The sequence below is a fragment of the Opisthocomus hoazin genome, chromosome W (genome assembly GCF_030867145.1).
Source record: "Opisthocomus hoazin isolate bOpiHoa1 chromosome W, bOpiHoa1.hap1, whole genome shotgun sequence".
In the NCBI taxonomy this organism is placed as follows: Eukaryota; Metazoa; Chordata; class Aves; order Opisthocomiformes; family Opisthocomidae; genus Opisthocomus; species Opisthocomus hoazin.
Window position 1 is genome coordinate 24,030,508 of NC_134453.1, and position 14,477 is coordinate 24,044,984.

General features: G+C 44.2%; 1 protein-coding gene and 1 non-coding gene across 5 annotated transcripts in view; both read right to left on the bottom strand.

The window, feature by feature from the left end:
- Positions 1–14,477, bottom strand: part of LOC104337953 (ubiquitin-associated protein 2) — a 122,155-nt gene that overhangs the window by 37,333 nt on the left and 70,345 nt on the right. For 2 of the 4 annotated variants that reach the window (XM_075446363.1, XM_075446362.1), the window contains exons 11-16: positions 14,095–14,284; positions 13,159–13,372; positions 11,421–11,695; positions 10,113–10,285; positions 8,808–9,015; positions 1,047–1,086 (exon numbers count right to left, since the gene is read on the bottom strand). In XM_075446363.1, the coding sequence (XP_075302478.1) occupies positions 1,047–1,086; positions 8,808–9,015; positions 10,113–10,285; positions 11,421–11,695; positions 13,159–13,372; positions 14,095–14,284 (1,100 nt within the window). Of the gene's footprint in view, positions 1–1,046; positions 1,087–8,807; positions 9,016–10,106; positions 10,286–11,420; positions 11,696–13,158; positions 13,373–14,094; positions 14,285–14,477 lie in introns of all 4 variants that reach the window. The other 2 variants (XM_075446361.1, XM_075446360.1) reach the window with 1 other exon arrangement.
- On the bottom strand, positions 10,601–10,685 carry LOC142365726 (small nucleolar RNA SNORD121A). The gene has a single exon (XR_012766593.1). It is a non-coding gene; the product is annotated as a small nucleolar RNA SNORD121A (small nucleolar RNA).

The following is a 14,477-nucleotide window of genomic DNA, read 5'->3' on the forward strand; positions in this document are numbered from 1 at the left end:
AATAATTACAAAAATATCAGGAATTCTCATATCTTTTTTTTTCACAGCAAAAAGACAAGTTCTGTAGTGAATTTCATAAATTGTTTATTAATTCTGTACACGAGAGTAAGAAAGTTTTCCACTTGAAAAGTTGTTGTCATATATAACAATCTTTTAAGTGGTAACTCTTTGGGCATGTACACTCCTCCTGCTCATTTAAATTGAGCTCGGCACTAACAAAACACTCTTTACAGGTCTGAATACTCAACTTCTTTCTACTAAGAAGTATTAAAAAAAAAAGCTGCCCACTAACAACCTACCTGAAGAGACATTTAAAAGGAGGACAGACCTAAAATTGAAGTGTTGGAATTCCAAAAGATGTTAATTCACACTGCTGCCCTTGAGAACTTCCACAGAGCAGCACATAAAGGTCAGAAGACTGAATACTACAATTAGTAGTAATACTACAATCTCTCCAGGAAGAGAGCTGTAGGAGTGCTACAAGTAAAATACATTAGAAACAGGCCAAAATGAAGATAACAGTAATGCCTGTATCAGAGCCAGTACTGTTATTACTCTACTGCAAGTCAGCAAGCTACCCGGCAAAGGGAACATGTTAGTCACCCTTATTCCCCATGGGCTTTTAACAGGGCACAAGTAGCACTATACCCAGTTGAGAGCTGTATTCAAAGAATGTGACTGTTTCATTACAGCTAAATGCTACTCGCAGCTTCCCAACTGAGAATTGGAAGAATTGCTAAGAAATTTGATATTAACTTTTAATTTTATATTAATTTTTGGCAGATAAATTCAAAAGAAAAAGCAGTAGCAAAGCAGCTTCTCTAATCCTAAGACTGCTTAGGTTTGTAGATTTAATAGGGCTGCTTTCATACTTCAGTTTTAGTCAAGAAGCAAGCACAAAACAAACTCAAACGGGTCAGTCAAAAATTAGCCAGTGATAACAATATAAAACCTTAAACCAGATGTCACTACTACAGTTGTGCACACAGCAAGTAGTAAGGAAAGATCAGAAAGTCCTGTGCACAACCCAAGCTTTGTAAACTTACTGTCAAGAGTTGCCTGTGTTCTAACACCACTGTGCCCGTTCTGTAAACAAAGAAGAAATGAATAAATAATCTTAGAGGCATATTAAGTTTTCAGACTAAATTACACATTGAACACGTGTCATACAATATTCTGTATTCATTCTAAATTGAAAGACAAAAAGGCAAAAAAATTAACTTTAACAAACCCACATAATAAAGCTGTCTCGAGTGCAAGGTGTCCTGAACATACAGAATGCCATACATTGCCCATGCTACACTACATCGATCAGCAGGAAACCTTCCCATGTATTGTATATAACATAAACTTCAGGTTCACACCAACATGAAAGAAAGAATTGCATTAACATATAGAAAATGGTTGTGCTTTTGATCTAATGCAAGTCACAATTTTAACTATCCAAGTTACACACAGATGCCAATTTTTTTTTCCATTGAAAGACAAGACTTGAGAAACACCAGTTGTTTTTTGGATAATGCTGGAGTACAGAAGTGGATAGTCTACACTTGATCCTCACCCGTACATAGAAGCTAGTGCAGAAGACAAGTGTGGCTAAGTCATTGCATAACAAAGCCCAGAAGTAAATAAACTTACAAACTCTCAAAAGTTCCTTAACAACTCAATACATAAAGTTGTTGTCCTGGGTTTGGCCAGAATAGGGTTTTCACCAGGAGGGAACACAGCTGGGCGGGCTGACCCAACCTGGCCAAACAAAACAGGGTATTCCATACCATGTGCCGCCATGCTGGGTTCTGGTTGGGGGAGCTGTGCTGGGGGAAGGCACTCATGGCTCGGGAGCGCGCGGCGGGCGGTGAGAGCAGCTCTCTGCGTTCTCCTGTTTTGTTTTGTGCATTCTCCTTATCAGTATTGTTGTTTTTCCTGTTCCCTTTGTTTGCTATTCTGTTAAACTACCCTTATCCCGACCCACCAGTTTCTGCCTGTTTCTTTCCATTCTCTTCCGCACCCCAGGAGGGGGAGGGGCGGCAGAGCGGCCACATGGCCCTTTTGTTGCTGGCCACAGGCCAAAATCATAACATCAAATTTGGCACCCAAGCGTGGGGCGGGGATAACGGCAGGGCTAAGCAGAGTGTGTTAAAACAGCTTTCTTAGATTTTGTTATACACACTTATTTTGTTAGTTCAAGAGTCGCCAGTAAAAAATGTTTCTGTCTTTGATCAAGTGGCTCTAGTATGTAAACCCATACCTGCTGTATGTGTTCAGTGCCGTGCTGTTCATCATCGCTGGGAAAAGATAAGGATGACGATTTTGCTGTGCTGTATGATATCGACTTATGACATGATAACATCACTGCGCATGAAATTAGGCTTGTATTTGCATGCGGCACTGCAGTCATTTCCATACCTCGGATCCTATGTCTTAGCATTTGTTAATAATCAAACCCAGCCTGTGGGGAAAACCAGAGGGGATGCTATCCCCCACTCTTTCGCCCCCCCTCTCTCCTTCAGGCTGGTCCTAACGGCTTTTGAGAATTTCGAGTACCCGTGGGATGCTCAGGCCAGCATGCTCCTACTGTTCTGCCTCCTTAATGGGTTTCAGGTTTTGTTTAGGGTTAAACAAGTAGTTAAGAACATCTGGCAGAGACCTGCCCCAGGGCTGGATAGCTGTCAGTGGCTGGGAGTGTGGGACAACATGGGCAAGTACCTAGGGCAGTGGGCACCCCCGATGTTTTTTAAACTGACCCCTGAGCAAGTGCAGGATCCGGACAAACTAGTAAAATATCTGCAAAAAGTGTGCTGCCACCCTGGGAACTCCAGAGAGACACAAATCACCACAATGTGCTGGGGTCTGGCCCATGCCTACCGAGCCCTGTTCAACACTGTTCAGTGCCCTAAAGGGGAAAGGGGGGGGAAACGAAGCTGCAGGCACTGCGACTGGCGCTGCCCCCCCAGCCGGCCCTGCAGCCCCTCCAGCCCAGCAGGCAGTCACAGCCCTCCCGACCGGCACCACCGCTGCTGATGCTGCAAACACTGGCGCTGCCCCGGTTTCCCCAGCAGGCACAGCAGTTGCTCCAGCTCCAGCTCTGGCAGCAGGAACTGCAGCTGAGCCCAAAAACCAACCTGTGCCGGTAGCAGTCGCCCCTGTACACAAAAAGAAAGACGCAAAGAGAGCAGATCACTCCGGGAGGGATGACAATGAGCCAGGGTCATCGCGGGAGATAGAGATCATCACCTGGTCCCTGTCCCTGAGCAAGCTGCGAGACATGCGGAAAGATTTCAGCCGTCACCTCGCTGCTGCGGTGCTGGGATAACGGGGCCAGCAGCTTGGAGTTAGAGGGCAAGGAAGCCAAGCAGCTGGGATCCCTGGCCAGGGATGGGGGCATTGACAAGGCCATTGGGAAAAAGGCCCAAGTCCTCAGCCTCTGGAGGAGACTTCTGTCAGGTGTGAGGGAGAGGTAACCCTTCAGTGAGGATTTTGTATGCTATCCCGGCAAGTGGACCAATATGGAAAGGGGTATTCAGTACTTGAGGGAATTAGCTGTGCGGGAGCTGGTTCACTATGACCCAGACAATGAGCAGTTACCCACAGACCCAGATGAAGTCCACTGAACATGATCCATGTGAAAGAAGAAGGTGAAGAGTCACCAAGGGTGGATGAAATGGCTGCCCAACTCCAGCAATATGAAGAAAGTCTCTCCTCCTCCCTCATCTCAGCCGTGGAGCAATTGCCCCAGAAGGTCCAGCAACTCAAAAAGAATATATCCTATCTCCCACCTGTACGGGCCAGCTATTAGGGGCAAGCGTTTCTCTGCTCAAGAGAGGGAATACAGGGGCTACACACCACGGGGCACCCTGTGGTTTTACCTGCGTGACCACAGAGAGGACATGAGGAAGGGGGATGGAAAACCTACCTCAACCCTAGAGGCAAGAGTATGTGAGTTGCGAGGTAAAACAATCACAAAAGGGGATTCTGTTAGGAAAAATGCCGCTCCAGTTTCCAGCAGCCAGCTCTCCAGACCAGGTAGACAGTTTGATCTTGCTTCTGATCCTCTGGAGGGGACCTCCAAGTCATTTTTACAGGAAGTGAGCAGCAAATTCTCTGACGAGGATTAGAGGGGCCCTGCCTCCAGCCAGGTGGAGGAAAGGGACAACCGCGTTTATTGGACGGTGTGGATTCGGTGGCCTGGCACGCCAGATCCACAAGAGTATAAAGCTCTAGTGGACACTGGTGCACAGTGTACTTTAATGCCATCAGAGTTCAAAGGGTCAGAGTCCATTTGCATTTCTGGAGTGACAGGGAGGGTCCCAAGAGCTGAGTGTATTGGAGGCTGAAGTGAGCCTCACTGGGCAGGAGTGGCAGAAGCACCCCACTGAGGCTGGCCCCGAGACTCCATGCATCCTTGGCACAGACTGTCTTAGGAGAGGGTAGCGGTGGGCTTTTGGCATAGCTGCTGTGGACACAGAGGAAATTAAACAGCTGTCTACATTGCCTGATCTCTCAGAGGATCCTTCTGTTGTGGGGTTGCTGAGGGTGGAAGAACAACAGGTGCCAATCGCAAACACAATGGTGCACTGGCGACAATATCACACTAATCGAGACTCCTTTATCCCCATTCATCAGCTGATCTGGCAGCTGGAGAGTCAAGGAGTGATCACCAAAACTCGCTCACCCTTTAATAGTCCCATATGGCCAGTGAGAAAATCTACTGGAGAGTGGAGACTGACAATAGACTACCGTGGCCTGAATGAAGTCACACCACCGCTGAGTGCTGCCGTGCCAGACATGCTAGAACTTCAATATCAGCTGGAGTCAAAGGCAGCCAAGTGGTATGCTACAATTGACATCGCTAATGCATTCTTCTCCATCCCTTTGGCAGCAGAGTGCAGGCCACAGTTTGCTTTCACCTGGAGGGGCATCCAGTACACCTGGAATCGACTGCCCCAGGGGTGGAAACACAGTCCCACCATTTGCCATGGACTAATCCAGACTGCCCTGGAAAAGGGTGAAGCTCCAGAACATCTGCAGTACATCGATGACATCATTGTATGGGGTGACACAGCAGCAGAAGTTTTTCAGAAAGGGGAGAAAATAGTTCAGATCCTTCTGAAAGCCGGTTTCGCCATTAAGCGAAGTAAAGTCAAGGGACCTGTGCAAGAGATCCAGTTTTTGGGAATAAAATGGCAGGATGGGCGTCGTCAAATCCCAATGGATGTCATCAACAAAATAGCAGCTATGTCTCCACCAACCAGCAAAAAGGAAGCACAGACCTTCCTGGGTGTTGTGGGTTTTTGGAGGATGCACATCCCAAACTACAGCCAGATTGTAAGTCCCCTGTACCACGTGACCCGGAAGAAGAATGATTTTGAATGGGGCCCTGAGCAACGACAGGCATTTGAACAGATTAAACAGAAGATAGCTCATGCCATAGCCCTTGGTCCAGTCCGGTCAGGGCAAGATGTTAAAAACGTGCTCTACACCGCAGCCGGGGAGAATGGCCCAACCTGGAGTCTCTGGCAGAAAGCACCAGGGGAGACTCGAGGTCGACCCCTGGGGTTTTGGAGCCGGGGATACAAAGGATCCGAGGCCCGCTATACTCCCACTGAAAAAGAGATTCTGGCAGCATATGAAGGCGTTGGAGCTGCTTCAGAAGTGGTCGGCACTGAAGCACAGCTCCTCCTAGCACCACGATTGCCAGTGCTGGGCTGGATGTTCAAAGAGAGGGTCCCCTCTACGCATCATGCCACTAACGCTACGTGGAGTAAGTGGGTCGCGCTGATCACACAGCGCGCCCGAATGGGAAACCCCAGTCGCCCAGGAATTCTGGAGGTAATCATGGACTGGCCAGAAGGCAAAGATTTTGGAGCATCGCCAGAGGAGGAGGTGACATGTGCTGAAGAGGCCCCACTGTATAACCAGCTGCCAGAAGATAAGAAACAGTATGCCCTGTTCACGGATGGGTCCTGTCGCATTGTGGGGAAGCAGCGGAGGTGGAAGGCTGCTGTATGGAGCCCTACACGACAAGTCGCGGAAACTGCCAAGGGAGAAGGTGAGTCCAGCCAGTTTGCAGAGGTGAAAGCCATCCAGCTGGCTTTAGACATTGCCCATCGAGAGAAGTGGCCAGTGCTCTATCTTTACACCGACTCTTGGATGGTGGCCAATGCCTTGGGGGGGTGGCTGCAGCAATGGAAGAAGAACAACTGGCAGCGCAGAGGCAAACCCATCTGGGCTGCCCCATTGTGGCAAGATATTGCTGCCCAGCTACAGAAGCTGGTTGTATTTATGTCACATGGACGCCCACATCTGTAAGAGTCGGGCCACTGAGGAACATCAAAACAACCAGCAGGTGGATCAGGCTGCCAAGATTGAAGTGGCTCAGGTGGATCTGGACTGGCAACATAAGGGTGAACTCTTTATAGCTGGGTGGGCCCATGACACCTCAGGCCACCAAGGAAGAGATGGAACATACAGATGGGCTCGTGACCGAGGGGTGGACTTGACCATGGACACCATCGCACAGGTTATCCATGAATGGGAAACATGCGCTGCAATCAAGCAAGCCAAGCGGGTAAAGCCTCAGTGGTATGGAGGACGATGGCTAAAATACAAATATGGGGAGGCTTGGCAGATTGACTACATCACACTGCCGCAAACCCGCCAAGGCAAGCGCTATGTGCTCACAATGGTGGAGTCCAGCACCGGATGGCTGGAAACCTACCCTGTGCCCCATGCCACCGCCCGGAATACCATCCTGGGCCTGGAAAAACAAGTCCTGTGGCGACATGGCACTCCCGAAAGAATTGAGTCAGACAACGGGACTCAGTTTCATAACAGCCACATAGACACCTGGGCCAAAGAACACGGTATCGAGTGGGTGTATCACATCCCCTACCATGCACCAGCCTCTGGAAAGATCGAGCGGTACATTGGGCTGCTAAAAACCACTTTGAGAGCAATGTGGGGTGGGACTTTCAAAAACTGGGATACTCATTTAGCAAAGGCCACCTGGTTAGTTAACACCAGAGGATCCACCAACCGGGCTGGCCCTGCCCAGTCAATATTTCCACGCCCTGTAGAAGGGGATAAAGTCCCTGTAGTGCACATGCGGAACATGTTAGGGAAGACAGTCTGGGTTAGTCCTGCCTCAGGCAAAGGTAAACCTGTCCACGGGATTGCTTTTGCTCAGGGACTCTGGTGCACCTGGTGGGTGATGCGGAAGGATGGGGAAGTCCGATGTGTACCTCATGGGGATTTGATTTTGGGTGAGAATAGTCAATAAATTAACTGTATGATGTCAATTCCTAAATAACCCTGTCACTGTCTGTTATCACTACTATAGTTGTGATATGTTAAATCAGTAGTATCACAGTCAGAATCCCCTAGACTAATGAAGGATGGACTTTGATGAAACCTAGCAGAGTACAGCAGTGATGGGACTGGACCTGGCTTCAGCAGCTGGCACCCAGTAACTTCATGAAGATCCACATCTCCAACCCACAGACCGTGGGCATAGGCTGCACCAGATACATGAGCCGAGAGCTCCGGATGCATCATGCAACTGCGCATCACCACACATCACCTCTCCTGCCACGGAAGACTGTTAAGGCAGATGGAGTCCAAAGTCATGGATTAAATGAACTCAGCGGACACTTTAGAGGGATGATCCATAGACTAAGGGAATGATATCTGTGTGTATGTATTAAAGACAGGAGGAGTGGTGGTGATCAACTGAACAATGGGGGACCTGGGCATGACGTAGATGGTATAGAATAAGGGCTGGATAATGTCCTGGATTCGGCCAGGACAGGGTTAATATTCACCAGAAACCAGGAGGGAACACAACCAGGCGGGCTGACCCAACCTGGCCAAACAAAACAGGGTATTGATACCATGTGCCATCATGCTGGGTCCTGGTTGGGGGAGCTGGGCAATGGGAAGTCAGTCGGGCTCAGGAGTGTGCAGGGCAGCGGGCAGTGAGAGCGGCTCTGTGCGTTCTGCGGTTTGTGTTGTGTATTCTCCCTATCGGTATCATTGTTATTGTTACTGTTCCCTTCCTTTGCTGTTCTGTTAAACTGCCCTTATCCTGACCCACCAGTTTTTGCCTGTTTTCTTTCCATTCTCCTCCTCACCCCAGCGGGGGGAGGGGCAGTAAAGTGGCCACGTGGCCCTTTGTTTCCAGCCATGGCCAAAATGTAACAGTTCTCTTAAAACAAACCTACATTCCATATACAAAGAGAATAGGGAGTAGGTGCTGTTGAGTATCTCCTGAGAGAGAGATCCTTTCTGTCCTAGATTAGACCTCTCCTTATGCTTTTTAAAATAAACCATGAAACTAATTCCCACTGCTGTTTAAATCCAACAAGAGAATAATGCTGGAGAGGTCACAAACAGTTTGGGATCCTTTTGCTAGGTGTCATATAAATTTAATGAATAATATACCTTTGGATAGAAACTGTGAAGTTATGGTAAAATATCATACCATGAATAATATTTATACACAGAGATAGTTCCTTCTTTAAAAGCTAAGCTTCAGGGAAGGAAACTCAACTAGAATGTTAAGTGCTACTAAGAAAAAAGGTCAAAGAGCAATTTAAGATGTCAAAACCCATAAAAATCATAGGCTCTTATAGCCCAAATACAAAAAATGGATACACAATAGGAAAAGAAAAAGACAAACAACAGAAAAGACTTGGGAATCAAAAATACACTTGGCTCAGTTAAAATATTAACATAGCAAGGTAATACAAGTCTAACATGGATAAGAATATTCCACCTTATTCAAGGTCTTATTTCTGAAATTCACTCACCGTAACTGCAACAGGGGTTGATTCAGATGGAGCCATGGAGCTTTTGTATGCTATCCTACTATGCACAGAAGTCTGGTCGTAGGAGGAAGTTGCTGCTGGGCTAGTGCTCTGGGATGAGCAGGTCAGACTGGAAGAGGTGATGGCAGAGGTTGTGTAGGTGGACTCCTGTACTGTATTGGATATTGGCAAAGAGGTATTCAAAGGATCACTGGAAAAAGCAAAAAATTATTTATCTTCTTGGTAAAAAACTTCACAAACACCTTCATGAAAATATCAGCTCCTATACAGTTATCTAGAAGTACCTTAAACATGTAGTCAAATCTACATTATTTACACTAGAATATCTAACCATGAAAAAAATATATAATGTTGCTTTGGTCCCCAGTAATCACTGCTTTAAAACCATCAGCTGCACTAAGCACCATTCACCTTCTTTCAACCAGCCCAACCAAAACAAGAGTTTATACACAAGCACTTTTCAGTCATGTTATTTCCACCTTCTCAAAGGATAAATTAATGATCATAATCTCTTTTTTAAACAACTAGATCCATAAAGTCTGATATACAATGAGAAAAAGTCTCTTTTTACAATAGAATTCTAACATTACAGTAGCAGTCTAACAGAATGAACTATTCGAAGAGAAAAAAATACTTTAAAACAAGCAGGAATGTTTTATTTTCTAAACAGCTTAAATCATTTATAGAACTAGAAATTAACGTGAAAGTTCATTTTTACTAGTATTTCTGAATTAACTTCAGGAAGTTTTTTACTGAAGCCAATTTTTGAATGAATAAGAAAAAAAGGGGTTACAGGTACATTGGCATTCATTATTAGCTATTTTAGCATTTCAGTAAGAGCTTCTGCATACTGAAAGCCTGGCTTCTTTTCTCATCCCATACGAGCATCAAAACTGTAATCTAGTGCCAATCTACTGATACACATATATGGTAAAAGGGTCATCTCTCCTGGATCAAAACCAGAAAAATTCAGGTTGTGAGGAACAAACCCTCAAACAAATTTGAAAATCAAGACAATTAAACATGAGAAAGCAATTCTATAAAGGGTAGCTTCTTATAAGGTTATTTAAACTCATATCATCTCCAGCTTCACATCGACCCATCCAGAGAGATTTTGATTGTCATCAGAAAATAAATTTCTCTTTTAAGATGCCATCCACAGAAAACACTTAGCCTTACAAGTCATTATACTTCCCCCTCCCATTACATGGTAACTGCTTGTTTTTGGCACAAACTTCACCCCTTAAAGAAGGCATGTAAGAACGCACAAGGGGAACTCACACATACTTTACAGATTTTGAGTACAAGCTATTGTTGGTCATCTGGCTGGTATTCTCACGGCTTGAAGTTGATCCAAACTCTGGGAGTGCAGGCTCTGATCCAAACTCCAGAGCTCCAAACTGAACATTTAACCCTGTCACATCTGCTGATCCAGGCATCTCCACTGCAGAGGCAGGAATCTTAAAGGAGGGGGAAAAAAGCGCCATAATTCCTTTGCATGCACTATCTGTATTAAAGATATCAGTAACTGACACCCTCTCCTCCCTTAACTACAGGCTTCTTCAGTTACTGTCTCAACTTTCACTGCTAACTAGATCTGTGACAACCCCCCACTTTGCATGACATTAACTAACTACATACTTGTAACCTGAAATTAATGCATTGATTCTGTGTCCTGATCTGAAGCTGAAAGAGTAAGCCATACTATTCTACAACATCAAAGTGTCATCCACATCCATTCCCTTTCAGCCAACATTCATCTAGTGGCTAAGTCAATCCGAAATCACTCAGCAACAGTCATTTTCCACACAGGGCAATAAGATATGCACTTGAAAAAGACAACATCACTGTATTTTGGACCTAAAAACTATCCAGCTTAGAATTTCCTGCTTTATAAACAAGAAATAGACCATGGTCTTTGCTCTCCTTCTCCCTAGAAACTTTATATATAGAAGAGAATCATAGAATCATTAAGGTTGGAAAAGACCTCTAAGATCATCAAGTCCAACCATCCACCCAACACCACCATGCCTACTAAACCATATCCCAAAGTGTCACATCTACACTTTTTCTGAACACCTCCAGGGATGGGGACTCCACCACCTCCCTGGGCAGCCTGGTCCAATGCCTGACCACTCTTGCAGTAAAGAAATTTTTCCTAAAATCCCATCTAAACCTCCCCTGATGCAACTTGAGGCCATTTCCTCTCGTCCTATCTCTAGTTACCTGGGAGAAGAGACCAACACCCACCTCACTACAACCTCCCTTCAGGTAGTGGTAGAGAGGGATAAGGTCTCCCCTCAGCCTCCTCTTCTCCAGACTAAACAGCCCCAGCTCCCTCAGCCGCTCCTCATAAGACTTCTTCTTTAGACCCTTCACCAGCTTCATTGCTCTTCTCTGGACACGCTCCAGCACCTCAATGTTCTTCTTGTAGTGAGGGGCCCAAAACTGAACATAGTATTCAAGGTGCAGCCTCACCAGTGCCGCATACAAAGGGACAATCAGTTCCCTACTCCTGCTGGCCACGCTATTCCTGATACAAGCTTTTGTATGTTTATATGTTTACTAAGGACAAGCCACTACTCAATTACCCACCTTGGATGCTGGAGTTATCCTCCGTTTTGGTGGTTTTATCTGTTTCTGCTGGGTTTGATGGGCAGTCACTGCCTGGTTATCCATAGATACAGTGGGGAGCTGTAGCATTTTGCTAACAACTGTAGAGGTGTCTACTGGCAATGGCTCACGGAGTTTTACCTGGGAGGAGAAGGAATCCAGCCCAGGAGGAGGAACAGGGACTGCCTGTGTTTGTTGTTGCTGTTGCTGGGTCAGCTGGCTCAGAACTGGGGATGGTTCAGGCTGGGATTTAAAGTCTGGTCAGCGTTGGGAAAAAAAAATATCAAAATTAAAGCATTAAATTCTGGTCTCCATGCTTCTACTCTTTATTAAAGAACCTGGGTGACTTGACACACTCAACAGGTATGATTTTATAGCGTGAGCAAGTCTCTTTCAGACATCATATGAGTTTCACATTAAACATTACCACTGCAATAATAAGGTGAACATTTGATATTCTCTACTTTAAATAAACAGCTGTGGGCAAGCATTATTTAGCTTTCTTCAAAAGCATGAAAACAAACCTATCTATCCAGTCATAATATTATCACGCATTAGGCCTCAAAAACTGTTATGGATTATTTTAATCAAACACTGCAAGTTTCACTGCAATTAACTGTGCCGATAAATTGTGATTATTTCCAAGGGGTATGGAGTTGCAATTTAGAGGTATTATGAGTTAGGATTTCCTGCCCCTACAAAGAAGATTTTCAACAAAAATAGGAAGTCATCTACCATCACAGTCTAGCTGAAAGTCAAGAGACACTGAACACTGGCAGATTTTTTTCCAAGTCTTCCCCTTTCATATTTTTCAGACACTGAAAGCCAGGCAGTGGATCAGAGCACTGGTCAACAACCGTAAGAGATCCACAGCATTTGCGATGTGAAGTTTTTTTTTTATTCAGTTGGTAACGTGCATTAGAAAGCAACTTAAAATGTATGTAAACATTTTTTCAGAATTGCTGTAAAAGATTATAAATGTTACCAAATTGGCTGCTTATCTATCTGGAAACATATACACATACACACAAGATAGATACAAGAGTTATCACTCTTCACAGTGAGAATACTGCTAGGAGCTACACTGCAAAAAACGAGTTTGTGTCATTTTCACCGTTTCTACTAATTTTACTCAAATGAAAAAATCCATACAATTATGAATAGACAAAATGGGTAACCTGCATCATTCTCAGCACACGTAGACTTCACGCTAGGGAAAGAACACTGAGATATGACGTGATGCACATTATGAAGAAATGATATAGTACTGATTCAAAATTCATGTAATGGTTAGAAGAGAAAAAATTGGGGAAAGACAGACAAAATATGGTACAACCTTATACTCAGCTAGAAGCAGCATAGTCACAATGAAAATACGTATTTTCCAGGATTTGTTGAGAAAAAATCACATCAAAGTTCCACTTAAATATTCAAGCACATTAAATCAAAGATGTCATTACATGAAGGCTCAACAACTTCTAAAGATGCAATGACATTTATGGAAAGGCTTAAGCCTATCAAAACTTTGTTTGAGATATACTCGTACTATTACCAGCAAGCAAATGTAACACTTACAATGTTGTAACCAATTATATTATTAGGATTACATTTTTTAGAAAAAGCTTTTCCTTTAAGGCCATTTTAAACTGTCAATGGCATTAAGAAATCTTACAGGCTAACAGAGAGAGAAAGAGAGAGAAAACTATGTCAAAGCACTTACCAAACTGACTAAGTACTGAGGACTGAGTAATGGGCGGTTTTAGATCCCAGGATGATGTGGTAGTTGTGGTAGGGGTGGTAGAGCTACCATTGTTTTGTTGAGAGGTAAACTGAGCCAAACCTGGAGATTTCGATTGGTCCAAGATTTGGGATCCAGTAGAGTTTGCCAATGTAAGGGATCCAAGTTCTCCAAAGCCAGAAGAAAGCACTGCAGACTACCAAAAGATAAGAGGAGGGAAAGGAGTAGGGTTAAGTATTTAATAAATAATTTGAACATAACTATAGGGTCAATACCTACAGCTGCTATTTGGCAGCAACCAAAACCTCTTCAGTCCTAGATTACTAATAAATGACCTATAAAAAATTCAGCAGTTGTAGCATATGGCCAGATCCTCTCTGGTTATCACCAATACAACTTCCACCACTGATTGCAACAATACTGATTTACTTGAATCCGTGCATCTCAAAATAGCATGTATTTACTAATAGTTGAACTGATTTTCAGAGAATAAATACAAGTGCCCAATTTCAAGCCCTCACAATTGACTCAGAAATAATCAGGTTTCCACAAAAAGCAGTCAGATATGTGCTTGGAAACAACATATCTAGTTTTCTGGCATAGAACTCTTCACTATAAAGAAGTGATTTCATCCTAAATCAGCATGCAGTAAACATATTAATTTTTTGAGTAGAGAGCAGATGCAAGTACTTCATGTAAACCAAGAAACAACTACTTAGCAAAACCGGAAAAAAGTAATCCTTTTTTTTGTGTGTGTGAATATGGAAGGAATGGAATTAAAAATTCCATTCCTTCAACATTTGCAACTTGAATTTTGCAAATACGGAAACATCTCATGAAGTGACCAATACTGGAAAAGTTGTTTAACCTGAAATATTTACTCATGAAGAATATTTAGAAAGTGTAAGATAATTTTACCAGACTTTGAGGAGAATAAGAGTTTATAGCACTGGAGCTGTCAGTTCCCGATGCCATCTGGGTGCTGTGCTGAGAATTTGTGAAGACTAGGGCTTGGCCAAAGGTCTGCTGCTGGGGAGCCTCAAATGAGTTGCCTTCTGTCTCTTGGGCAGAAGTCACAGGCTTTTGAAGCAGTGTTACCAAATCAATGCTGTAAGAAAAAGCAAAGTTTGGCTGGAATAAACATCATGATTAGGCTGCATTGAAACTGATTAACAGTCTTTTCAAATATTGCTTGTCTGCCATACAAAAAGAGGTAGAATAGAGGTTTTCGCCAGAAAGTAAAATTCTGCTAGCTGAAACCTTCCACTACAGTTAGAATATAAATTATCTTTGCTCTCTTT